General features: G+C 45.2%; 1 protein-coding gene across 2 annotated transcripts; it reads left to right on the top strand.

The window, feature by feature from the left end:
- The first annotated feature begins 512 nt into the window (after window positions 1-512).
- LOC142014811 (NACHT, LRR and PYD domains-containing protein 3-like) lies at window positions 513-26,576 on the top strand. Of its 2 annotated transcripts, XM_074997967.1 has the most exons (9): window positions 513-666; window positions 5,303-5,598; window positions 8,803-8,943; window positions 11,984-13,715; window positions 15,619-15,708; window positions 19,614-19,787; window positions 21,822-21,992; window positions 22,331-22,501; window positions 26,318-26,576. In XM_074997967.1, exons 2-9 carry the CDS (start codon window positions 5,322-5,324, stop codon window positions 26,427-26,429), a joined length of 2,868 nt encoding a protein of 955 aa, XP_074854068.1. In that variant the 5' UTR covers window positions 513-666; window positions 5,303-5,321; the 3' UTR covers window positions 26,430-26,576. The 2 variants fall into 2 exon arrangements, with proteins under 2 accessions (XP_074854068.1, XP_074854069.1); XM_074997968.1 differs by lacking the exons at window positions 513-666; window positions 11,984-13,715 and having other exon boundaries at window positions 5,469-5,598.
- Window positions 26,577-27,624: the final 1,048 nt, after the last annotated feature.

Below are 27,624 nucleotides of genomic sequence, written 5' to 3'. Positions count from 1 at the left end.
TTTCAGCACATGTAGGAAAATAAGTCTATAGAATGTACAAACTTTCTAATCAGTGTATAGTGTGAATACACACACATACAAACTAACATATTTCCACATTTTTAATGAGCCCCAGCAGCTGATCGTGCTGCACCCCACTGATGAAATTTGATACCCCTCAGGGGTCCCATTGCCCACTCTGCCCACCGCTGACCTAGACAAACCCTCATTTTTTACCATCCAAGTCTGAACATTCAGGACAACGTGAGGATGATAAATATGTAACTACACTAGCTCAGAGTATATTACAGCTTGCCACGGAACTTGTTGATCTCTTTAAAATGTGCTACTGTAGCTGTGCATTCCTGGCCAATTGCTAGGCAATTCTTTTCTGACGTCTGTTTTATGGCTGCTCTGTTTCTTATTGCGCAGTGTTTTGGGGGGGGGAGGTGGCAAATATTTTCTTTGCCCACAAAAGGGAAGCGGAAATTAGGTGAATTCATTATCCAGGGGCAGACAGGAAATAAGCCTGAACTACTTTTTGAAAGTGAAACTTTTGAATTTTGCCTGCTCATGGAAATCGTTCGCTCGTTCTGAGATGAGGAGAAGGTTATAATTCAGATCGAGTGACCTCTCTTCAGTGCTGCCTGGTGAGCAAAACGGGGAGTGCTTTTCCTGGCAGGTCAGGTGAGTGATTCTAAAGGACAGTCAGGTCTTCTGTTAGGAGTGAAGAACATGGGGAAAATGCAGCTCTCTTGCGCAATGGCCAGGTTGTGAACAAGGAGCCAGGCCTTCCAAAGGAGGCATGGGAATGTGTAAGGGGGGCACAATCTATGTGTGAGATTTTATAGTGGTGTTTTTTAAGAGCTGTGTTAGCCTGGGGTGGCTGTGGCTGGTGCAGAAGGACTGTGCAAACCGAAGAAAGGGATAAAGAGGTGTGACAGACCCAGGGCACCTGGCTATAATAGTTTGGTCCTACTGGGGACTGAGAAGCCCACCCACAGCTACAAGATCCCCCCTATGTAATAGTTTGGTGGAGAGGAGACATAGTGGGAGCTGGGTGAATGGTTTTCTGTTCCCTGAATAACTGCCAGAGACAAATGCCATGTAATACAGGCTGGCAGGCACCTGAGGCTACTTATGAGCTAGTCTGAAGCAGCTGGCTCATCACGCACCTGCAAGCAAGTAAGGCCTGAGGAGCTACTTTAAAAGTTCCCCTCAGGTGAGGAGTTGAGTGAAGGACTGAGAGGAGGAAGTGTGTTGCTGCTGAAGGAAGGTAGTGTTGTTCAGGTACTAGGAGAGCGTTTGGGGAAATGCATAGGGGAAAGGCTGGAGTTTTGCCACAGAGTTTAGCTGGAACTCTCCTACCCCACTTCCCAATCCTAATTCCTTCTCAGGAGGCGTTTGGGCTCAGTTTCTCCTCCCCAATCCCTCTGCTGTAGGCAGTGGGGTCCAAGCTGGCAGCCCTGAGATGGTGGCAGCTGCAGCAGTGCAGAAATAAGGGTAGCTTTGGGGCACTAAGTCTGCTGTGAAAAGTGATATTGGCAAATATCATTTTCATATTACTTCCATTCTGCTGCAGGCACAACACTGCCTTCAGAGCAGGGCAGCTGGTCAGCAGCCACTGCTCTATGCCCTGTTATCAGAGCTGGGGGCAGGGGATGGGGAGGAAGGGGATAACTGATGCCAGACACAGGGAAGTTGTGGGAAGGGTTGCTCAAATAAGTTTGCAAACCACTGCTCTGCTGAATTATCTACTGTGTCCTGAATTGGAGCAGGTCTGATTCCAGGATTGTATCTTCTGTATTGACACAAGTTGCTAAACCAGCAAGGAGAGGAATGCCAGTGCCTCTGTGCCCCTTGTAATCTGAGAGATGGCAGAGGACTGGGCTTGGTGACCTCTCGAGGTCCCTTCCAGTTCTAGTGTTCTATGATTCTATGACTTGGGGGAACCCTGACACAAGAGTTAACGTTTGTGGAACACCTGCATTGAAGACTCTGGCAGATATTGTAGTGAGAGGGCTGTGGAAGCCAGAAGATGAGGTAGGAGTGTGAGGAGCTTTTCTGGGCAAGAGCAGGAGCATAGTTTGTGTACAGGTTGCAGCCCCCCCCCCCACCAAAAAAAAACAAAATAAAACCTGGGATTCTCTAGTCTGGCAGCATCTGTGGCTCATTAGGACTACGGATGTTACCAGACCAGTGAGCCCCAGGCTGGGAGGCTAGCAGAAGGGAAGGTGGCTGGGAGCCCAGTGATGGGAGGGACCCAACAGGGCTTGTGTCCTCGGGTCTGGGGCTACATCTGGCAGCCCAGCCAGGGCAAGGCTACATCCAGCAGCCTGTTTCCTTTTCTCTTTTAAAAAAATTGGTAAAATGTAATCTGACTGATTTTATATCTAACCACTTAACCCCTACTGTTTGGCTTAATAAAAACTTTTTGTTTACAATCAAGCCCAGTGTAAATTATTACCTGGAGGGGGCTACCGCTATCATCTGCTGCATTAACAATTATTCTGACAATCGCTCTGTTGATGGCGCTGAGCACTGCTTAAAGTTAAGCATGAACACGAGCCTTTGCAGGGCTGGGGCTAAACGAGATCTGGTCAGTTTCCGCATAACGCTTACATCTAAAATAGAAATAATACTTTGCAGAATGAGGGCTGTAGCGTCACTGCTGCACGTCTATTGCAAACTGCAACAAGCTGCTGTGTTCTAGAGTTTTTCAAACATGTTTCCACTCCCTCATTCCCTGCACAAACGTGATCTGCACATTCTGCTGACGGCCCTGTATCGCTCACCTCAGCTTCCAGGCACTTGTCGTTTTAGCAAATGTAAAAGCCGTGTTCTCTGTAATGCAAAGTCAATTAAACCATGAGCTGAGGACTTCAGTAACTCAGATGGTGGTTGGCAGTGGTCTATGGGAGAAGTGCCTGGATGAAGCTGTGTGCATTGTGATGAGCAGGAGGTCAGACTAAATGATCATGATGGTCCTTTCTGGCCTAACAGTCTATGAGCCTAAAACATTAGGCAGGCTGGAGCTTGGAACACTTCCAGTGTGGGACTAAAGGCTTTTGGGATACTTCAGACCATCTCCTGACCCAGCTGGAATCTACCAAGGCAGTTTTGCTCATCGCTTTTTTCTTCCTTGCTCCTTTTCCACTTTCACAGCCGCTGCTGTGGTCTGACTGCACCACTTCACTGAACTGAAAGCACAGCTGCTTCCACTAGTGATCAACCAACCCCAAAGCAGCATGCTGGAGGCAGGATTGCACAGCAGCTGGGAGGACCAAATCCCCACATGAGTGCTTAGACGTACACTGGCTCTCCATGAATTACTACCCGAGTGCAATCCTGCCCAACAGTCAGGACGGATATTCAGGTGGCCCACACGAGCTGCTGCTCATGGCCAAGCTCCTATTTCAGCATGCGAGCTTGAGCAGAGCTTGCACATGTCTGTCTGTCTGCCCTGGGAAACATCTTGAATCACACTCTAATTATCCCCTTCCTCCCTACACTTGCATAGTTCAAAAGGATTGCAGCCATGAAAATCCTCCCATTCCACTGCATAAGGAGCACCACATAGAAAACACGGAAGAGGAACAGAGCACTAGGAACATTTCTCTTTCACAGGTTATCAACTAAACTGACGTAACCCTTCTGCCAGAAGTTGTTGGCAGCAACCAGGGCTGGGTTCAACATCTAGGGGGTCCTTTTCATCCATGTCACACAGAACCAGCTAGAGCCCCCACCCAGTAGCCTGGGAAATTCACCCCCCCCCCACCCCGGGCACCTCAGAGAGGCAATGCTTCCCCTCACAAGCACAGAGTCTGAGTGCAGAAACTTTTAATGAAAGAGGCAGAAAAGTCACATGACATTAGCTTGGGAAAAATACCATGCCCGGGGTTCATAAGTTTCATGAAGCGAGAGCATGAGTGGGGCAGACATGTTCAGAGGGGACATCAGAATCCATGCTGCCTTAAACCAACTTAAAATGCATACTCGTGTATGTGGTATTTCAAACTTTTCCAGGAGAGTCTTTGAAAACCAGTCACATGTTTATGGTGTCTCCGTAGCAGCTTCCTCTTCGCAGCCTCTTTGTGGCCTACAGACCTAAGATCATGAGATCTTCTGAACTTAGCCCATTTAACTGGTTACATGAAAATCATTTTTTGTTTTTTATAATTGCTGGTCTTGCACCTTCAGGATACTAGTAGCTGCATGGGCTATGGCCATGTATTCTCTGTGCCCTAGAGGACTCCATATGTTATTAATTTTTCAACAAGAATAGCTAAAATAAATTATCCCCATCTTAGCTTATATCCTCTAACTTGCCATTTGAAATCCTTCTGAATAGCCACCATGAGCTGAGGAAAGTCCCTTAGAGGTGTCCTCTTGTAGTGACCGGGCAATATGTTCAGAATGATAGCCATATCAGTCTGTAGCATCACAAAAAATCTAGGCTGTCTTGTAGCATCTTAAAGACTAATAATTTTATTTATTAAGTATTGAGCTTCTGTGGGTAAGACCCCCCATTGTCAGATTCACAGGAGGACTGTTAAAAAAATCAAGACGTTTTAATTATTTTATTGAAGAAACAGTGATTTGCTACAGCTTTTCTGTTCTCTATCCTAGATGTTTATTGTGTGCATCTGTGTTTTGAGCACCAAGAAAAGGGAGAGGAAACCAATCCAAGACATATCACCAGCTCTAGTTTGTAGCTTTCTAGCTGTTGGTAAATTCATCACTCTGCACACTTTGTCTATTTTACCTGGGGAAGGGCTAATTTCAACCTGCAGTAGTTATAGTTTAGCCATTCGGCTTATGGGGACTGATCACTTTGTCAGAAATTAGCCTTTGCTTGCTGCTGTGATGTTCCAAATACTCCTTTAGGTTTTCCAGGCAGCCCTGGTTCTCAGCACACAGGCCCTGATACTCCAGGACGCTGAAGCACAGATTCCAGACTGTGCCAAAATATTTTCTGAATCAGGTATCCCCACCTCAGTGTCTGAAAATTCTGTGGACATTAAAGACACTATTTAACACCTTTCATCTTAAAATGGCAATTGGCTTTACAAACAGTAAGTAAGCTGCATGACATCCCTGTGAGCTGGATGAACACAACTGTCCCCAGTTTAAAGACAGAGAAAATGAGGCACCAGAAGACAAAATTCTTAGCTATCCAATGAGTCACTTGTGAGGAAAATCACTGAGGAGTTATAAGCCGCGGTGGCCGCCTGTCACCACTGGACCACACTTCTTCCCTCTATACAGGGCTAATGTTATTTCAAATTAACTATTAATAATGGGACTTTTCACTGTATTTTAGTTTTTCCCCCTGACATCTGATGACGGAAAAACAAATCAGTGCCCTGCTGGCGTGTGCCCTTGAGGACCTTCTCCAAGAAGAATTCAAAAGATTTAAAGACAAACTATCCCATTATAGCTTAAAGGGGGAAAAGCCCATCCCCCATTGTCAGCTCGAGAATGCCGACATGATAGCCACAAAGAACCTCTTGATGAAATCCTATATTGGAGAAGATGCAGTAGATGTAACCATCAATGTTTTCACTGAGATGAACCTCCGAAATTATGCTGCAAAACTCAGAGACAACAAAGAGAAAGGTAAGAAATCTAAAGTTGCTCTACAGCCTGGGAGTCTCCCCCTGACAAGAACAGCAGCAACTGGCTGATGGCAGCTGAAATGACAAATTCTCAACCCCAGCAGGAAACCTCAGACAGAGAGGCCCACAGGCTTTTCTAACTTGCACCATGCCTTTATTCCAACTCAACTGGCATAGAGCCAGCCTGTAACTCTCCCTCTGAGCAAATCCCCCGTAGTCATGGAGCCAATGGAGTGATATAGAGAGACGTGGGTGGCTCAGCTGTAAGGCAGCTGCTTTCCCACAGAAGTGCTGGTATGCTATCAGAGAAAGGCTTGTCTGTGATTTGAATCCAGGACTGCTTATGCCCCAAGTGAGGCTCATACCACTAGGCCAACAAACCACCCCTTCTGGTTCCACACTTCTATGTTTTTATTATGAGTCAGGCAGGTTCTGGGGTGGTGGGGAAGGCTGCATAACGGATCGCCCTCAGCTGCCTGTCCCAGAACCTGCACAGAACATATGAGATCATATTTCTAACACAGGAGGGCCCCAGGGTGGCTCCTGGCTGGGTCCTAGTGCCTGTTCTGCCCTTCTGGGCCTGCAGTGGAGCTGAGTAGGGCGGTGGGCATGAGGGAAATGAGGGGAAGAGGTACTGACGAAGGATGGGGAAAGAGAACAGGGGCATAGAGAAAAGGGGATGGGGAATCGAGGCGGGAAGCAGGGGTTGGGGTTCCCTATTTAAACAGGTCCATCTACCCCTCACCATGACAAGTACTGTTCCCCTACACACGGACCCATCCAACAAGCCCTCCAAACCCAGACCCCCACCCCACTGAGCCCCAGAAAGCTGGACACCACAGAACACTGGGCAAGGGGGGCTGCTCGGAGTCTGGGACCTGGGGCTGGTGGACATGGCAGTGAGGTTAGTCCTCAGGTGCAGGAAAGCTAGGTACAAACCTAGGGGTGCTGCAACACCGCCCACACCCCTACTTCCCACAGCTATGCCTGCCTCACAGGGGTTTGTGTAACGTCACTGGTCTGAGTCAGGTGCTTTGAGGTTGGCTGGTGGAAAGTGCTGAGAAGTGCAGTTTTGCAAAGGTGTTTTTTAAATTTATTTGTACACTTCCAAAACTTTTTTGCTTCATTCCTGCAGTCGGCCTTACTCCTGGATAACAGGAGAATTCCAGTTTGGGACTTTATAGGATGACTCCTCCTCCCATTGTGTGATGCTGGAGCAATTGCCAGAAGGGGCTGGGGTAGTGAGATCAGGGCCTCAGCCAGCATGCCCCATCCTCACTTTTCAAAGGTCTAGAGCTAGACCCAGGGCAGCACATGAGCCAATTTTCTCTGTCACGTGGCAGGAGCTCAGCCCCGCCCCTCCTCCCACACATGCAGCTCGCCACAGTGCTTCCCTGTCAAGGCCCATAGGGTGTGTCTACACTAGCCAGCTACTTCGAAGTAGCTGGTGCAACATCGAAATAGTATGCATCGTATCTACACGCTCCATGCGCTATTTCAACATGCAAATCGATGTTAGGTGGTGAGACGTCGAAATCGCTATTCCCATCCGAAGATGGGAATAGCGCCCTACTTTGACGTTGAATGTCGAAGTAGGGCATGTGTAGATGATCCACGTCCTACTACATCAAAATAGCGGGGTCCTCCATGGCGACCATCAGCTGAGGGGTTGAGAGACACTCTGTCCAGCCCCTGCAGGGCTCTGTGGTCACTGCCTGCAGCAGCCCTTAGCCCAGGGCTTCTGGCTGCTGCTGCTGCTGCTGCTGCAGCTGGGGGTCCATGCTGTGTGCACGGGGTCTGCAACCGGTTGTTGGCTCTGTGGACCTCATGCTGTGCAGGCCGAATGTGTCTGGGAGGGGCCCTTTAAGGGAGCGGCTTGCTTTTGCCCCAGAAGGGCTAGTCCAGCCTGTGACCCTGTCCGCAGGCTTTGCTGGCCCCTTATTTTGACGGGAAGCTCTTGTGTGTGTGGACACTCCGCATTTCCTTCCGGGGAAGCTGCTTTCGACATGCCCCATTGCTATTTCGATGTTGAACATCGATGGCACCAGCCCTGGAGGACGTGTAGACGATACACATCGAAGTAGCCAATTTCGATGTTCTGACTTCAAAATACGCTACTTTGATGTAGTGTGCTAGTGTAGACATATCCATAGTGTCTGTCTGCCCAGGGCTCTGCCCCCTGGCTGTCGGAGTCCTTCCATCTGGGACCAGCAGTTACTCCAGCGCTGGACCAGCCTGCGCTCTGTCTCCCTGGATGCTCCCAGGCCACCAGCCTAGACTGGCTAGGGCTGCCTGCCTCATGACCCATTTCTTCTCTATGTGCCAGGTTGCTTCCCATATTGCCCCTTATAGGTTGCTCCATGATGGCTCACCAAGTGAGAAAATCATCATGCATTGTGGAAGATGTGGTCAAGCTGGAGGTCTTGTTCTCTAGAGGAAAATGGGAACATGAAGTAAACAAGCTACAATTCTCATAACTTTTTGGCTTTCAGGGCTTTTTCCCTATCAAAAACTTAAACTTTTCCAGAGGGTGGGGTGGAGAAATTCTGTCCAGCTCCAATAGTCTCCCATGTGTGCTGCTCCTGCTCAGCAGTTGGGTGCTGAGGAGAACAGAGTCAGGGCTCTATCTCCTCTCTGCTTCTCATGGACCCTTTGGAGTGCTTGATTCTCCTAAAGATATGCTTCCTCAGCTCTCCTGGGAGCAGGTTCTGCATATATCCATGCTTCTTGTGTGGGAATGTCAAGGGTGTGTGATTAGGACCTGGCCTTCCCCATGCACATGGGCATAAATGCCTGGTACACTCTACCCCTATTCTAACAATAGTCAGTGACACTGTAGTTGTGGATGAGGTGTCAAGAGACAATCCTGGGTAGGATTTTCTGATGCGTGCCTGTAAAACAGAAGGTCAGTGTGCTATTGACTTTGGTTTTATCTGCAGTGTATGGATCACTTGCCAGGATCATCTTGGGCGATCTCTGTCAGTTCTCTGCCATTGCTGGTGCCTCAACCACAGACGTATCTCAACCCTTCCTATGCACTGCCTGCGGGCTGTAGTACTCTAGTCTGCTTTTGGTTGTTGGGTTTCATACGCAGGCACTGGGGATGTAGGTCTGCTGTGATGTTGGGAAGTCAGACTACACGATCTGATGATTGCCCTCGGACCTTTAACTGCAACAATATGACAGGGTTTATCTCCCTTGTTAGTTTTTTCAGAGGAAAATGAGAAAAAAGTGAAAGTGAAAGAAGAAACAAGAGGGAATGACAGACAAAATTATCTAGAACCATGTGCAGAGACACACCTTGCCAAGGAGCAGCGAGACGATCATTCCTCCCTGAAAGGCTCAGGTAAGACTGCACTTGGAATACTGCAACCACTTCTTAGCTTAGCTATGCCAGAAAGAAGCATCTCAGGGGAGCTCAGAGCACATCAATAAATACAACTAAAGGTTGGAACTGTTGACCAAATATAATAAATTATTATAGTCAAAATAGTGGGACAAATTCCACACAATCATGCAGCGTTGCTTTCTACGAAGAAGCCATTTGCTGTGACTTACTGATTCAATTTCAGTGGAGCCAACAGCCACCACAGGCTCTGGGGCGAAGCAGGAGAGGGGCCTGGGTCAGCACTCCTGGAAAGGGCAAGGCCAATGGCAGAATGGGCAGGGCCTAGGGCAGTCAGCCTTTAGCACTGCCGGGGCCATGGAATTACCCGTCACCCACATAGACACATGCAGTGGTGTTGCCTTGTCAGTTTAAAGGGGCCTGGTGCTCAGTCTGCTGATGCTGCTGCTGCTAAGTGGCAGCTGGAGCTCCAGGCTTCTTTGAAATGCTGGGCCCCTGTGCAGTGGCCCTCTTCCCCTCCAGCAATTTTCATGACTGTAGAAATACTTCACTTGTGAATACTGCTAAATAACGCAGTTCATTGTGGCTGGTCTGTGTGCTCCTACTCAGGCTGGAATACACTTTTGTTTTTTCTTAAAGCATGGTCATATGGTCTGTCCCTAGGCACATGGTCTGTAGCCTGCCTCAGTGGTGATAATGGTTTAAAACATTTTAAAGGATGTTTTACACTTGTAATGAAGCATTCTGAAATGCTACTGGAATGCTGTATGGGAGCCACAGTTCAAGCGCTTCATGATTCCTTCTCTACGGGCTAGGCTCCCTTTCTGGACTGTATCTCCCACAATGCACCATGCAGCTCAGTAACAAACAGAACCAGGGTGCATCATGGAAGACATAGGGTATGTTTTCACTGCCCAGAATATCAATCCGGTCAGAGTCTATCTTCTGGGGGTCGATTCCCCGTGTGCAGGGGGGCCACATGAAATTGAACTATCAGGTCGACAGTTGACCCTGTGCTCCTCAGTCTCACGAGGAGTAAGGGAGGTCAGTGGGAGAGTTTTTCCGATTGACCTCCCTCGGGGTATGTCTGTACTTAGTGGGTCAAAGGATCAGTCTCCTGGAGTTCAATTTCATATGTCTGGTGAAGATGCACGAAACTGATCTGTCTGGGTCTGCTGTCAACCTGCTGTTCTTCTGCTATCACAAGGCATAAGGGAGGTTGACATGAGAAATGCTCCCACTGACCTTCTGCAGTGAGGACAGACCTCACAGCTGACTGCAGATATGTTGATTGCTGTAGCTGGAATTGGGTATCTACAATTGACCTTAAGGTCTAGTATAGACCTAGCCATAGTCAAGATGCAACCTGCAGCCGATTCGGGAGACAGGGCCCTCATAAGCAAGTCAGCTGTTGACTGACACAGTGGTGCTCCACTTCCCATATTGACTGAGCCTAAGTACTGCTGTCCTACTCCCGTCCTGCAGTGTTTGGAGTGACAATAGCAAGGAATGGTGGCGCAGGATGAACCAGAGGTGAGAATAAGAGAAGGGTCTGGAAAAAGCTAGCAAACAGGAGAGGACAGAAAACAAAAGGAGCGGGAAGAGAAGCATTTAATATATATATATATTTTAAAAAGTACCAAGGCAGGGGTCTGCGACCTGCAGCTCCAGAGCAGTATGTGGCAAAGTATAATTGCAAAGTAAAAAAAAAAAATCTTCCTGATTACTTTTGATAAACAGTGAATGCCCAACAACAAACAACTCATATCTAAATAGCAAACAATATGTGATCTCAAAACTTTGGATGACTCCTCCTTTATATGTGCAGTGCACTGTGGGATGTGATACTCTGTCTGTGTTTTGATTGTGTTGCTAATGAAGTCTTGATTGTGAAAAGGAAGCTTGTGGCATTCCTGCTGGAAAGAACAGCATGCTGTTTAAGGAAGAAAACTGAAATTAAATGTGAAGTAAAATTGGCATAATTAAAGTGGGTTCAGGAGTGAAAGTCCAGAAGATAGTAGTACAAACACACACAAAGTGTGAGAAAACAAAATATGTAAAAAAGTTTGTGAATGTCCTGCAGTAAACATGTATCACATTACAAATGATTGTGTGTGCTCTGTTCTTAAAATAGGGTTTACAAAAGGTACGGTTTGATATTAGCCAAGGACCATCTCATATGCACATGCATTGCGACTCTTGAATTGTTGAATTTTTTTACTAAATTAGAAAAAAATGGCTCTTGCTATTTTAGTTGCTGACTCCTGCACTAGCGGGAGAGGGAAGACAGGAGAGAAGTAAGACAAACTGAAAAAGATCAGAAGAAACAAAAAAAGGAATGAGCCCAAATAAGTGCTGTTCTGGAAAGCACTTAATCAAATTTTTAACTTAAAGCAGATTCGCAAATCTCATTTATTGTATTGGAACTTAAATCTGTGTGCTTAAATGTATTCGTGAAGGAGAACCAAGATCGGGGTCAGCAACTTTTCCAAGACAGAGTGCTGAAATTTGACCTTTTGACCATTACGTAAAGTCCCAGTGTCAGTGATACTTTTTAAAAGTCACTAGTAGTCCTACTTACTTCATTCGTAAATAAATTAACAAGCAGAGCTTTAATGTTTAGGTGGTGGTTTGTATCATTAGCTGGTCTTTTGTTAATCCACAGGTGGCATGGTTTTGAGCAAGCTCCCAGCTGCATGGGGGAGGAGGGATGGGGCTGAGCTCTCACCTCACATGACTATGAAAATCAGGTCATGTGCCACTCTTGATTGCTGACCCCTGTGATAGAGGATCAATGACAAAGTAATGAAACTATAAAATATGAGACTATTTTTAACGTGCAAAAAAAAGCTAGAAAATGTCAAGTGACATGATGGCAGGAATGTAAGCTACAGAGGAGTGGGGAAAAAAGAAAGAATGTCAGCAATATTTGGTCCTGTCCAACTTCTGGATATAACCAATGAGTGGCACTTCACATGACCTTTATTTGAACAAATATACTCAGTATGTCTAATGCTTCATGCCACTCTCATTCAATTAGATTACGAGAAGAAGTACAGAGCCCATATACAAGAAAAATACCAACACATGGAAGATGGGAATGCTCGCATGGGTGAACATGTGGCTCTAAACAACCGGTATACTGAACTGCTTATTATAAAGGAACATCGGGGGCGAGTGGAGAAAGAACATGAAATCATCACCAGAGGAAGGAGACATGCAGAGTTAATGGCTCAACAAACTACCTTCACTAAGATTAATGCTTTATTTGACCCTGACAGAAATCAACAAAGCCCAAGAACCATTGTGCTACAGGGAGCTGCTGGAATTGGGAAAACAATGACAGCAAAAAAGATCATGTTGGATTGGGCAGCTGGAAAACTCTATAGAAAAAACTTTGATTATGTTTTCTATATAAATTGTAGAGAAATAAATAAAAATACAGAGAGAAGTGTTGCTGATTGGGTTTTAGACAACTGTCCTAATCGAAAAGGACCCATTAAAGAAATCTTCAAGAAGCCTGAAAAACTCCTGTTCATCATAGATGGGTTTGATGAATTGAATTCCTTGCCAGATGATAATAGCCTGTGCACTGACCCACCTGAGAAGCCGGTGAAAACCATCCTCTGCCGTTTATTGAGAAAGGAAGTTCTTAAAGAATCCTTCTTACTGATCACTACAAGACCAACTGCCTTGGAGAAATTAAAACAGAATGTGAAGTTTCCACGTTATGCAGAGATAATGGGATTTTCTGTAGATGAGAGGAAAGAATATTTTCATAAATTCTTTTGTGATAAAAATAGAGCCACGAAAGCCTTTAATTTTGTCAAAGAAAATGAAACGCTCTTCACCATGTGCTTTGTCCCCATTGTGTGTTGGATTGTCTGCACGGTTATGAAGCAACAGATGGAAAGAAGGGAAGAGCTTACACAAACTTCAAAAACAACCACATCAGTATATTTGCTCTTTCTGTCCAATCTACTTATTCATAATGGAAATGAGTTTGAGAAAATTTCAACACAAGAGTCTAAAACTATCCTGTGGAAGCTTTGCTCATTGGCTGCAGATGGAATTTTAAAACAGAAAGTACTGTTTGAAGAAGGTGACCTGAAGAAATATGATTTATCCTTGTCCAACGTTCAGTCTCTCTTTCTAAATGCAAGTATTTTTCAAAAAGATACAGAATGTGAAAGTGTCTACAGCTTCATTCACTTGAGTTTTCAAGAGTTTTTTGCAGCTATGTTCTATGTTCTAAAGGAAGATGAAGAGCCAAAGAAAAAATCATTGACTTTTAAGAAAGATGTGAATCATTTGCTGAAATTGTATGGAGAATCCACAAATAATTATTTGATGCTAACAGTACGTTTCTTGTTTGGTCTCTTAAATGTAGACAGACTAAATGACTTAGAGAAAAAGTTACATTGTAAAACATCATCTGACATAAAGGATCATTTAGTGGAGTGGTTTAAAGCACAAGCTAAAAACACCTCCTCACTGAACTCTAAGACCCGTGAGGGCTGGGATAACCAGCTTGAGTTGTTTCACTGTTTGTATGAAAATCAGGAAGAAGAGTTTGCAAAAAGAGCAATGAATAACTTTCAAGAAATTAGACTGGAACATACCAGGCTCACAACAATGGATGAAATTGTTCTTTCATTCTGTGTAAAGAATAGTTGTAGTAAGCAGTCACTTTACCTATGTAATTGTACCCTTGGGATTGGAGAACGAGAAGAAGGATGGATAGCAAAGTTATGGAAATGGTTATTTCCTCTGTAAGTATTACAGTTTAGTATAAATTTTTATAGTGGCATATTGTCATGCCACCATTATAAAGCCCCCTTTTTAGAGACATAAGATTGTTCTAGGTCTTTCCCAATGAGATGAAGTTATGCTATCCCTCTGGGCCTGGTCAGGTTGTGGTAGATGGGCTAGAAAACATCATGATTCCTGGGTAGGGAGGAATAGGGAGGTACGGGTTATGCAAAAGGACCCCGGAACAGCTGGGGCTCATTAGCTTCCTGGAAATTAGTTTGGATCAGATAGAAGGATGAAGAAGCAAGTTGTTTTGAATTGGCAGAGGTTGCATAGATAGTTAAGTAACTGTTTGCACTGAATGAAATCAGCTTCCTGTTGAAGAGGAATTCCTAAGATCATTTTCACTTTGCTTCTTTGAATTTAAGGGTATGTCTATACAGCAGCCTTATGTTGAAATAACAGTGCTACACACAAATGCATTTCAAAATAGCAGTTAGCAATTTTAAAATACATCATCTATACACAATGTATCTATTTCAAAATAGAGCCACTGGATTCATTATGGCTTATTTCAAAATAGGCACTCTCCCTTGTGAAATGAGGCTTACCGATTTCGAAGTAAGTCAGCTTCTATTTTGAATTTATTTTGAAATAGCAGTTGTGTCATGTAGATGCTAAGATAGTTATTTTAAAATAATTGCTGTTATTTCAGAATAACTTTGCTGTGTACACACATACCTTCAAAGTCCATTTGAGAGCCTCTGAGCTTTCTGTCCTAAAGGGAGAAATAACCAGAGACTCCTTGTTTGGTCCTGAAATCATGGGCTCTTGGACACACACATAACCGTATGTTCAGTTAAACAATACTGTTGGCTCAGCTGCACACAGCCCAGAACTGAAACTCAGCCAATACCATCTGAACTGAGTTCCTAGTGCTACATGGTTTAACAATTTAGTGATGCTTATCATTTCAAAATTCACTGACTTTCAGTGAAGTGATTGAGATGGTAAGCTTCACATTAAACAGGGAAATAAAAGTAAAAAGTTGCCTTCTTCACTATCATCACTGCAGCAGCTCTCTTCTCTGTCACAATCCTGGTAATAACTGATTCATGTTTATAGATGTTTGAGGTCAAGTAAGCCCATCAAGATCATCCCGTTTGGCCTTATGCATAACACAGGACATTTCATCCAATGATCTTGAGCTTATCTTCTAGGAAGTCCTCCAGACTTATTTTAAAGATTTCAAGTGATGGAGAATCCCCTGTGTTCCTTAGGAGTTATTTCAAAACACAGTTAATTAACAGCATGTACCTTAGTTTCAGTTTAGCTTTATCTTACACCTATTGTATTGCTTTCTTCTGCTAGATTGGATCCCTCTCATCACATAGCTTCTCCCCTGGCTGGTGCTTATAGACCTCAGTCTTCTCTTTGATAAGCTTGATAAAGCTTCTATAAGACTTGTTATATTGTTTGGGGTCACCAAGTTACACTGAAAACTTTTGCTGGGATTGAGACCAGTGTAATCTTCTGCCAGTTGTTACAATTACTCAAAAAAATTGAGGGAATTTGATTAAGAACGCTCTTTTCCATTCTTCTGGAATATAGTTCTCCTCCCATACCAAACCAAAATGGCCACGCAGGATTTTCAGTGAAAGCAGCAGTCCACCATAACACTCCTTTACATGGCTTAGCCACTAGGGGGTGACAAATGTAACACAAAGTTAGTGTGGGTAACACTGCTGTTAGTAAAGAATAGCTTGCATCGCACCGCATAATGGACTGCAGTGTCTTCAGATGCTTCTCTTTGTTAAAAGGATAACAGCTGGTATGGAATACACCCTATCCCACCATCTTCAGGAAAAGATGAAGTGTCTGTCCCTGAAAAATGTTGTTAAGAATTTCCATTCTCTCTTCTAGAAACCCACTGCTGAAAGATTGGAGAACTTCAACTGCACCCTCATTGTGTCAAAGACTGAAGGATCCCAACTGTAAACTGAAGACAATATCGTAAGCAAGCCCTTTTGTTACTGCAGCTCTGGCAGGAGTTGGGCAGCAATTGTTTTCACTCATAATCTGTTTTCTGTCACAGAGCTGCAAATCACAGTAAACATCTAAAGCATCACACTCCATTTGATGTGAAACCACTAAGCTCATTGTGTGGCAGGCCCTCTTCTCTGCTCCCAGCTGTCGGTAGGCCAGGCGCAGGGCTGATGCTATCCATTGAGCCCAACAATCTAGCCAGCTTCCTATCCATCTGGCACTCCATTTATCCAATTTATACTACTTTAACTTGCTGGCAAGGATACTGTGGGAGCCTGTATCAAAAGTTTTGCTAAAGTCAAGGTGTATCAAGTCCACTGCCTTCCCCGTATCCACAGAGCCAGTTACCTTGTCATTGAAGGCAATCAGGTTGGTCAGGCATGACTTGCCCTTGGTGAATCCATGCTGACTATTCTTGATCACTTCCCCGCTTCCAAGTGCCTCCAAATATGGATTAATTGAGAACCCCCTCCTTGATTTTTTCCAGGGACTGAGGTGAGGCTGAATGGTCTATGGTTTGCTGGATTCTCCTTCTTCCTTCGTTAAAAGATGGACGCTACATTTGCCTTTTTGCAGTCATTCAAGATCTCCCATGATCACCACAAGTTTTCAAGATAACAGTCAGTGGTTCTGCAATCCTATCAGCCAACTTCCTTGGCACCCTCGGATGCAGTTGATCTGGCCCCATGGATTTGTGAATATTCAGCTTTTCTAAATAGTTCTTAGCCTGCTCCTTCTCAAGTGAGGGCTGTAACATTCTCCCCATACTGTGCTGCCTAGTGCAGTGCTCTGGGAACTTACCTTGCCTGTGAAACAGAGGCCAAAAAAAAAAAAAAGCATAGAGTACTTCAGCTTTTTCCACATTATCTATTACTAGAACAACAAGAAGTCTTGTGGCACCTTATAGACTAAGAGATATTTTGGAGCATAAGCTTTCATGGGCAAAGACCCGCTTCATCAGATGCTTGAGTGTGGGGACAGGTTGCAGAGGGGTATTTAAAGAATGGGATCCCAGAAAAAGGGACGGCCAGAGCTGACAAGGTCTATTCAGCAAGGTGGAAATGGCCAATTATCAATAGTAGGTATCAAAAGAGGAAAAAACAAGTCAGATCAGACAGGGGGATATGAGCCATTAGATTCTGACAATGGCTCATATGCCCCTGTCTGATCTGACTTGTTTTTGTCTCTTTTGATACCTTCTATTGATAATGGGCCATTTCCACCTTGCTGAATAGACCTTGTCCGCTCTAGCCCTCCCTTTTGCTGGGACCTCATTCTTTAAATACCCCTTTGAAACCCGCGCCCCGCCCCACTCATGCATCTGATGAAGTGGGCCTTTGCCCACAAAAGCTTATGCTCCAAAATATCTGTTAGTCTCTAAGGTGCCACAAGACTTCTTGTTGTTCTCAAAGCTACAGACTAACATGGCTACCTCTCTGATACTTATCTATTACTAGGTTACCGCCCTTATTCAGTAAGGGTCCCATAACTTCCCTGACCAACATTTTGTTCCTAACATGCCTGTAGAAATCTTTCTTCTCCCCTTTCACATCCTTTCCTATCTGCAACTCCAATTGTGCTTTGGTCTTCCTGATACAATGCTGAATGCCCTATCCTAGTCATTTGTCCAAGTTTCCAATCTTCTTTTTTGTATATAAATTCACCAAAGCTTTCTCTGTTAAGCCAGACTGGTTGCCTACCATACATGCTTCTTTTACTGCATATTGGGATGCTGCGTTCCAGTGATTTCGGTCATTTCTTTAAAATACAGCCATCTCTCCTGGACTCCTTTTCCCCCCTCATGTTAGCATCGCAGGAGCCCTGCCCGTCAGCTCCCTGAAGGAGTCAAAGTCAGCTATTCTAAATTCCAGAGGCTGTATTTTGCAGCTCTCCTTTCTTCCTTTGGTCAGGATCTTAAACTCGACCATCTCATGATCACTCCAGCTCAGGTTGCCACCCATATCTACTCCCCCTATCAATTTCTCCCTGTTCATGAGCATCAGGTCAAGCTGATCCTGGCTTCTGGTTGGTTCGTTCTGCACTCATACCGGGAAGATGTCTCCACCATTCTCTAAAACTTCCTGGATTGTCTGTGTACTGCTGTATTGGTTTCCCAACAGATATCAGGATGGTTGAAATCCCTTCTGAGAACCAGGGCCTGTGGTCTGGAAGCTTCTGTTAGGTTATTTGAAGAAAGCCTCATCTACCTCATCCATCTGATCTGGTGCTCTATAGCAGACCCCTTTCATGACATTTCTCGCATTGCTCTTGCCTCTAAGCTTAACCCAGAGATGCTGAATGTGCTTTTCTTCTGTTTCATACTGGAGTAAGGAGCAATAATACTGCTCTCTTACATACAGAGCAACTCCACCACCTTTTCTCCCCTGCCCGTCCTTTCTGAACTATTTATACCTTTGCATGACAGTGCTCCAATAACGTGAGACATCCCATCAAGTGTCTGTTATTCCAATCACACCATAGTTCCTTGACTGTGCCAGAACTTCCAGTTTATTCCTGCTTGTTTCCCAGGCCTCTTGCATTTGTGTACAGATACCTAAGATTGCCCTATTTTCACAGTACAGATAAGGGGTCCTCCTCTACACCTTCCTTCTTCTGTTTCTTCCCAGTATCCCGCCCCTCCCCTCATACCACGGGACTTAGGTCACTGTCTCTCAAGTAACCTAATTGAAAGCACTCGTCGCTAAAGTTTGCAAGCCTGCCAGCAAACATGTTCTTCCCTCTCTTTATTAGCTGGATGCCATCTCTTCCTAGCAATCCTTCTGCCCAGAATATCATCCCAGGGTCAACAACTCCAAAGCCCTCTCTCCAACACTACCTGTGCAGCCATGCATTCATTTCCAAAATTTGACGATCCCTACCCGAGCCTTTTCCTTCAACAGGCTGGATGGACGATGACACAATTTGCACTTCAAACTCCTTGATCCTTCTTCCAATGCCATATAATATGCAGCAATCCATTCAAGGTCCTTGTCAGTATCACTGGTGTCCATGTGGAGAAATAGGAAGGAATAGTGGTCTGAGGGCTTGATCAGTCTCAGAAGACTCTCAGTGACATCCTGAGTTCTAACTCCAGAGAAGCAGAATGCTTCTCAAGTTTCCCAGTATGGACAGCAGATGGATGATTCCATCCCCCTTAGGAAGGAGTCCCTGACCACTACCCATCTTCTCCTCTTGGGAGTGGTGCCATCTCTAAGACAGTGCATCCTATGCCTTCTGGTTGTGCCTCCACCTGACACCTTTTCACACGTCTCTTCCAAAGCCTTTTCCACCATCGTACCTGTGCAGAGAACCTGAAAACAGTTGTGTTACACTGGGGACACCTGAGTAGCATTTCTTCTCGAAGAGGTCAAACGCTCCCAGTTTTCTTCCATGTTCTGCACTGCTGTCTCTGGGACCTAGCTCACACGCTGGGTATATTGCAGGATTCAGATGAATCCCGAAATAACACCAGCTGTGTAAACATAGCCTTACAGAATAGTTAATAACATGAATGGCAGGTATAATAGGCCAGGGGAGGCTAATCTTCCCCCAAACTCAGGTCATGGCACTGCCTATGCTCTGCCTTGAGGTCCTGCACTCATTCCGCCTCTCACCAAAGCTAGTGGGGGCTAAACTTGTGCTGGTGGCAGGGGACCAAGGAGGAGGCTTGGGCTGCAGTGAGTGACCTGGGGGTGCTCAAGCTGTAGTGGGGAGCTTGGGGCAACTGTGGCTCCAGTGGGGCTGACGCAGGGAGCAGACTTGAGTGGGGCAGGGGGCTACCTCTGTGAATGGGAGGTTCCCTCACCACCCGTGCTTCGTAACTGTTTCATATAGCATGGAGCTAACTTGATCTGTTTGTTTCTTTCCTTCAGGATGTCCAGCTGCAAACTCTCATCTGCTTTCCCTGAGGAACTCTCCCCTCAGACCCTTTTTACTAACCAATCCCTGGAAAAGCTGGATCTGAGCGCTAACAGACTGGAGGACTCAGGACTGAAACATCTGTGTGAGGGACTGAAACAGCCACGCTGTAAGCTGCAGGCACTGCTGTATGTAGTTTGTTAGTATGTGACTTTTCACCAATCTGGGTGTGTTTCACCGACTTACTAGGCCCCATTTTTCAGCCTGTTAGGACTTCAAGAAAAAGACTGCCATGGCAAGGACAGTACCTGGGAATACTGAGGGCTAGACTTCTACCTTTTACTGCAGTCAGGTACTAGTTAATCAGAAATAAATCTAAGTTGAAACTTCATTATCCGACACTCTCATCCCGCAATATCCCTCAGCAGGACAATGAATGTTTCTGAACCAGAGGGTAGCCATGAGACCTCAGCCATGGGAAGGGAGAAAGCCAGCAGCCCTGTAGCTGGGTGGGGCCTGGACTCCTGCTGGCAGCCTCAGCCACAGGAACCAAGCTGGGGCTAGGAGAACCCTGGCAGCCTCCAGCTGGTGGCTGGCTGAGGTACAGAGCTTCGCTGGGCCCTCGCTGGTGGCGGGAGAACCCAGCAGCACTGCATCAGGGAGCTGGCTGGACACTGAACCCCAATGGCAGTGCCATAACCATGAGGACCCCTGCTAGACTGGGGTAGCCCAGCAGCCCTGAGGGGAACCTGCAGGAGTGAGGGCTCCCTTGCCTGGCAGCCAGCCTGACCTTCCCTCATCTGGCAAATCCCCTTATATGGGATCACTCAGGTCCTGAGGGTGATCTCTCCCCCCACCACAGTAGCCACAGAGCTGGGACTGGGAGATGTGTGTCTCTCCATGACCACAGCAGCCACCAAGTTGGGACTGGGAAAAAGTCGGGGGGGTCTTTCCCCAGCAGCTGCAGCCCTCGAGCTGGGGAAAATCACCTCTTTCTCTGGCCACCACAGCCCCGCACTTCCCAAACAATCTGCAGAATGTTTGAATGGAGCTCACAGACCACAATCTGAGAACCTCTGTGATATGCAGATGTTTAGGATTGGATCACAAGGTGAAATTCCTGATGCTCCTAGTTAATTCTTTGAATTGTATCATACCAAACACGAAGGTGCCTATTTTCCACGTTTTCTTACGGCAGAGGTTGAATGACCTGAAACTGCCTTTCCACAGGAGATTTTTGGCTGGTTTATACTTCCAGCTACATTGGCATTGCTGTGATCTATGCAACAGTGTCATTTTTGTGGGTCTGGTGAAGACAAGCTAAATGGATGGCAGACCACTCTCCCATCAGTGTTTGTACTGCCTTTCAGGGAGGCAAAAATGGTAAGCTGGTGGGAGAGTGTCTCCCTTCAACAAAGGGTAATATAGACAATACTGTGAGTCCACCTAAATTACCTCAACTTCAGTAATGTAACTGACATAGTGTAACTTAGATCAACTTACAGCATTAGTGTTAGTCAGCCCATCATCTTCTCTTCCTCGCATTCTTCTATGCAAGATCAAATGGGAAACTTCTCTACAAACGTGCCTCATTGGATGTTCAATGTCTAAAGTGGCTACACAGCTCGGCAGGTGAGAGGACTTGCACAGAATAGTGACAGAGAGGGAGTCGTGCTAATCTATATACTAACAAAACAAAAAAGCAGTCCAGTAGCACTTTAAAGACTAACAAAATAATTTATTAGATGATGAGCTTTCGTGGGATAGACCCACTTCTTCAGATCATAGCCATACCAGAACAGACTCAATAGTTAAAGCACGGAGAACCAAAAATAGTAATCAAGGTTGACAAATCAGAAAAATGTTATCAAGGTGAGCAAATCAGAGAGCAGAGGGGCAGAAGGAGGAGGAGGAGTCAAGACATGCACAGAATGTGTGTGTCAGATTATCAAATGATTATCCAAGTTCTGTATTTTTGTGGGACACTATCTGAAATATTCTGAAAATCTTCTTGTGTTGTGTACAAGTAAAATCTGTATCAGGAGCTCATTACATAATTAATTTTAATAACTGAAAATGCACTGGGTGATGTGAATACATGCTTATAGACATTGACACTACCAAGTTTACCAAAAGGCAGGAAGCATCACAGAACTAACTGAAGTAAATACCAACATCTTTATGGAAGGAGATAGTTATTTTTCTCTCTGTTCCCTTTTCAGGTTGTGGCAATGCAGTCTCACAGCTGCTGGCTGTAGGGATCTCTCTGCTGCCCTCAGGATAAACCAGTCCCTGAAGGAGCTGGAGCTGAGTGGGAATGAACTGGGAGATTCAGGAATGAAATTTCTTTGTGAAGGACTGAAACATTCCACATGTGAACTGCAGAAACTAGTGTAAGTCATTGCTGGGTTCCCTGATACTTTCCTTGTTAAACTAGCCTTTTCAAATGAGTGTTTTAATTTTGCACAGATAATACAAAGATTATGTTTGCATTGATGAAATCACCTGCATTTGCTACTGCAACTGGATATGCTATTACTTGTGTGCATGGACATTTGGACAGAAAAATATGGGTTTTGGTCATTCAATCGTATGTTTGTACACAAATGTTCGTAACAGCCATGTGAAAATCCATTTTCTGCAGGACACAGCCTCAGACATTTGGACTTTCCCTATAAAACTAGGACATCTGGTCACCCAGCTCTCTGTTCACTGTGCTCCATCCCTGCAGGCTTTGGGATTGCCATCTCACTGATGCTTGTTGTGAAGATCTCTCCTCTCTGCTCAGCACAAACCAGTCCCTGAGAGAGCTGAACCTGAGCAGTAACAACCTGAGTTACTCAGGAGTGAAGCTTCTGTGTGAAGGACTGAAGCACTCAGACAGCAAGTTAGAGAAGTTGGAGTAAGTGACTTATGCTTTTCTATATCAAAAGAATCCAACACAATGGCTACGTCTACACGAGCACACTACGTTGAAGTAGCCTATTTTGAAGTAAGAACATTGAAATAGGCTACTTCGACGCATATCGTCTACACGTCCTCCAGGGCTGGTGCCGTCGACGTTCAACGTCGAAGTAGCAACGGGGAACATCGAAAGGAGCTGCCCCAGAAGGAAATGCAGAGCATCCACACACACAAGCACTCTCCGTTGAAATAAGGGGCCAGCAAAGCCTGCGGAGGGGGCCACAGGCTGGACTAGCCCTTCTGGGGCAAGAGCAAGCTGCTCCTTTAAAGGGCCTCTCCCAGACACCCTCGGCCTGCACAGCACGAGGTCCACAGAGCCAACAACCAGTTGCAGACCCTGTGCACACAGCATGGACCCCCAGCTGCAACAGCAGCAGCCAGAAGCCCTGGGTTAATGGCTGCTGCAGGCAGTGACCACAGAGCCCTGCAGGGGCTGGACAGAGTGTCTCTCAACCCCTCAGTTGATGGCCGCCATGGAGGACCCTGCTAGTTTGATGTAGCAAGACGCGGCTCATCTATACATGCCCTACTTTAACGTTCAACATCGAAGTAGGGCGCTATTCCCATTTTCGGATGGGAATAGCAATTTTGATGTCTCACCGCCTAATGTTGATTTCAACGTCGAAATAGCGCATGGTGAGGAGACGCTACGCGTGCTATTTCAACATTGCGCAAGCTACTTCGAAGTAGCTGGCTAATGTAGACACACCCAATGTGTACGAGGCATTCAGTAACCCTGACTGTGCATGGACTTCATGAACCAATGAGGGCTAATCTAGGGTATGAGTGTGTTCTGTGTCTCCAGGAAGCAGTGCAAACAGAAGTGCAACACAGGGCAGGGGGCCAAAGTAGCTTAAAGCCACCTTTGTCCCATGCTGACTCCAGGCTGGTCAGGGCCTGAAACAGCCAACCTCCCCTCTCCTACACTGGGGCTTGCACAAAGCAGCCTGTGACTGTTTGGGAAAATGCTAGCTCTGGAGGAATTCCCCACCAGCTAAGGAGTTGTTACTGCTGCGGCAATGTACAGAGGGTGTTGAAGGAAGGAGAATTCTCCCATGTGTGTGTGATTTTTCAGGGCAGGGACAGGGTCTCCCCCAATGTTTGTACAGCACACAGAAGAGCTGATCTGGAATTTCCCACTAATGTCATTTTTTGATAGAAAATTATGGTTTCTTCAGAATTTGAATTTTTGATGGGAAAAGGTTGATATTTTTCAACACTCTTTTGACTTTTAATTTTTGTTAGTTAAATCAAACTAAAACATTTCATGTCAGGTTGACATTCATCATTGTGCCAGTCCCCCTTGGGAATTGTAGTTTGGATCCCCAGTTGTAGTTTAATGCCCCATTCCTACTTTTCAGTCTTCCAGTAGGCATCCTCTGTGATGGGTTGGCACTGCAGAGGTCAGTCACAGGAAGAGACTGTGAGGCATCACAGGGGCCAGTCAGGCCTTGGCACTCACACCAGGGGAGTGAAGTGGGGCAGAAGAGCTCACAAGAGACACAGCAGCCACTCTGGCAGGTGTGTATCAGAGAGGTAGCCGTGTTAGTCTGTAGCTTCAAGAACAAGAAGTCTCGTGGTACCTTATAGACTAACAGATATTTTGGAGCATAAGTTTTCGTGGGCAAAGACCCGCTTCATTGGATGCATGAGTGGGGGGGTGGTTTCAGAGTGGTATTTAAGGAGTGGGGTCCCAGTAAAAGGGAGGGCCAGAGCTGACAAGGTCTATTCAGCAAGGTGGAAATGGCCCAGTATCAACAGTACTTCTCAAAAGAGAGAAAAACAAGTCAGATCAGACAGGGGGATGTGAGCCTTTGTCAGATCTCGCCATTAGACTCTGACAAAGGCTCACATCCCCCTGTCGGATCTGACTTGTTTTTTCCTCTTTTGATAAGTACTGTTGATATTGGGCCATTTCCACCTTACTGAATAGACCTTGTCAGCTCTGGCCCTCCCTCTAACTGGGACCCCACTCTTTAAATACCCCTCTGAAACCACCCCCCCATGTGTGCATCTAATAAAGTGCGTCTTTGCCCACAAAAGCTTATGCTCCAAAATATCTATTAGTCCATAAAGATGCCAGAAGACCTCTTCTTGTTCTCTGGCAGGCATGTCAGCCTGAGTTGACACAGAAAGATTTGGTGCAGCAATGTTGGTAGGTTTCATTTAGATGGAAAAGTGGAGCCTGCATTTAAACATCCTCAAAACAATTTTAGGAACCTTTTGTTTGTGAAATGTTTTAGTATTTCAAGTGCAAAAGTTTGAAATCTTAAAGAAAATGTCACAATGGTGGAATTTCCTAAAAGATGAAAGTTTGATCACAGTTTCCCAGATATCCTTGATGATTTTGTTCAGCAACACAGGAATGTGTGCTGGTTCCCAGGCACCATTTGAAGCCTCTAGCTTGTGCCCATAGCTGTCTGTGTTGTATATATAATTACATTTCTACATACGATACTGATTATAGGGAATGGTCTTGAAATTGGTGCTGGTGTTCAGCCCATTGCTGGAAACACTTAGTTAGCACCTCCCATTATTTCTTTATTTGCTGATTGGTCTCCTCTCTGGTTCTCCTCCTTCCCATTCGGCCCAGTTCTCTTCCATGCCTCAACTCCTTGTACATGTGTGAGTATCTAGTATGTTTTGGGCCTTTGTAATCAGTGTGCTGTGGGGAGGTGTTTCTTTTGGACTTGGAACATCTTGTCTAACTAATGTCTGGCCAGCAGGTGAGATTGTGAACTAGCATCTTTGAGTTATTTCCAGTTCTGTTGTGACTGAGAACAGTACCAGTCTGGGAACATGGGACTCCTGCTAGGGCTTTGAAAATTCAGAATGAGCAGCTGTACTCTTAACCACACCCTGTTCTCTTGTTTTGTTCCATATGCCTACGAGACCCCGATATAGGACCAATGCCACCACTTCTTTTAAGCTTCACTTTGAGGTTCCAGAGGAACTAAAAGGAAACACTTGTAGTTGCCTAGCCTGCCAGCTTTGGCTGCAGATTCTTTGGAAAATGTAATCTCTTATCAGGCTATGTCTACAGTGCAGCCCTATTTTGAAACAACATCTTTCGGAACAGCTATTTTGAAATAACACACTAAGGCTATGGCCATGCTACCCATCCCTGTGTAGCCTGGGGCCTTTTGAAAGGACCCCCGGCTTCAGAAGCCTCTTGTTTGTAAAACCAAAACTAAAACCTAAAACCATCTCTTGATAATACCCATGTAGTAGCCAGAGGTCCTGAGAGCTTATCTGGGGTGAGTGACGTTTCTGCTCTACAGCCTTGGCTCAAAGGCAGTTGAACTTTAGCTCATGTGGTAGAGTGCAGGGCTTTAGACCCTGTGGTTGCAGGTTCTATCCCTGGGGCCAGCAACCCATATCTGTCAGCATTACACCTATTTCAAAATAATGCACCTGCTATTTCAAATTTATTTCAAAATAGCACATCTGTAGTGTTAGACGCTAGCAAAGTTATTTCAAAATAACTGTGTAGAGTAGGTGTAGCTTTATTGCTTATGTTACTTCATCTCTTAAAATGGGGTTACCTCATAGGTGTGTCCGGAAACTAGCTTCATTCACCAAGTCTAAAACTGGTTTTTTTTAATTGTAATTTTAACATTAACTTTCCTAGCATCTGTGGCTGTAAAGTTGAAATGCTCTATTAGGCTTCTTTTCTGCTAATTTTTTGATAAATACTTACAAACTTGGCACTATATTGAGAGACTTTTTGTCATGTTTCATTTTGTTTTCGCAGCTTGTCTGAAAACCATATAGATGAAGAAACAACCAAGGAACTAGAAGTTTTGCAGAGGATAAAGCCTGATTTGTCTGTGTGCATAGCGCAGCATTCAGCCATCAGAACCTAGGTACAAATACAAGGAGGATGACATGTCTTCTACATCAGTGCCACACATTCATCTGCAGACTAACATCATGGAGTGCAGACATGGCATGGAATATTTTTGTGGCATACTGTCAGGAAATTGTACTTGTTCTTCTGTTAAGCATTGCTATATATTATCTGTGTCTACCCTAGTCCCTTACTTTCAGAAGAAGCATAGTAATGAGCGAAGTCAGAAGAAGTTAATGAGGCGTTACTATGAATATGCAGCACCTCATTAGCATAATAGTGGCTGTGGCTATTTGAAAGTGCTACTTTCAAATTGCACGCTGCCCGTGTAGGTGGGAGCCTTTCGAAAAGACCCCCCACAGTCTTCGAAATCCACTTATTCCTAAGACCAAATAGGAATAAGGGGCTTTCGAAGTCCGGGAGGTCCTTTTGAAAGGACCCCGTCTCCATGGGCGGCGCGCAATTCAAAAGCAGCACTTTCAAATCACCACAGTTGCTATTATGCTAATGAGGCACTGACTATTCATGGCAATGCCTCATTAGCATCTTCTAACCTCGCTCATTACCATGCCCCTTCCTAAAGAAAGGGGCTAGTGTAGACATAGCCATTGTCTTCACTGGATCATAAATATTTAAGAATCTGAAATGCCAGGCTCTATAGAGTATTAACAACCCTTGGGGCAGTTTTTAATTCCTTTAAAGGAACCTGAATGGAAAAAGAGGTTTTAAGGAGGAATTGCTTTGCCTTTTAAAGCTAGAGTGTTAAACTCCTGGCCCATGTGATATATGTTTGTTGCTGCCTCACATACTCAGATTCTGTAATATCTAAGGTTTCCTTTATTGACTTTTTTAAAATAGCATTTTCTTCATAACTATGAGGCCAAGGATTTTCCCTATTAAAATGAGTGTCACTGATGCAACAATCTCTGGCTGAGTCTGTAGATGGCCTGAAGTCTGTGAGAGGTGTGACTCTAGTGCTAACCCGGCCCCACATGAATCTTTGAGGGGTATTAACCCAAATCCCCAATTCAATGTTAACATGAACTATTTCATTGGGAAACACAAGTGAGATGGGACTACTATAAGGTGGATGCATAACTGGCTGGACAAACGTTCCCAGACAGTGGTTATTAATGGGTCACAATCATGCTGGCAAGGCATAGCGAGTAGGGTTCCAATATAGAATGGTACAAATCAATGCTTGTCACATA

This window comes from Carettochelys insculpta, chromosome 6 (assembly GCF_033958435.1).
Source record: "Carettochelys insculpta isolate YL-2023 chromosome 6, ASM3395843v1, whole genome shotgun sequence".
In the NCBI taxonomy this organism is placed as follows: domain Eukaryota; kingdom Metazoa; phylum Chordata; order Testudines; family Carettochelyidae; genus Carettochelys; species Carettochelys insculpta.
The sequence above is the reverse complement of the archived record's forward strand: the minus strand, read 5'-3'. Positions and strand labels throughout refer to the sequence as shown.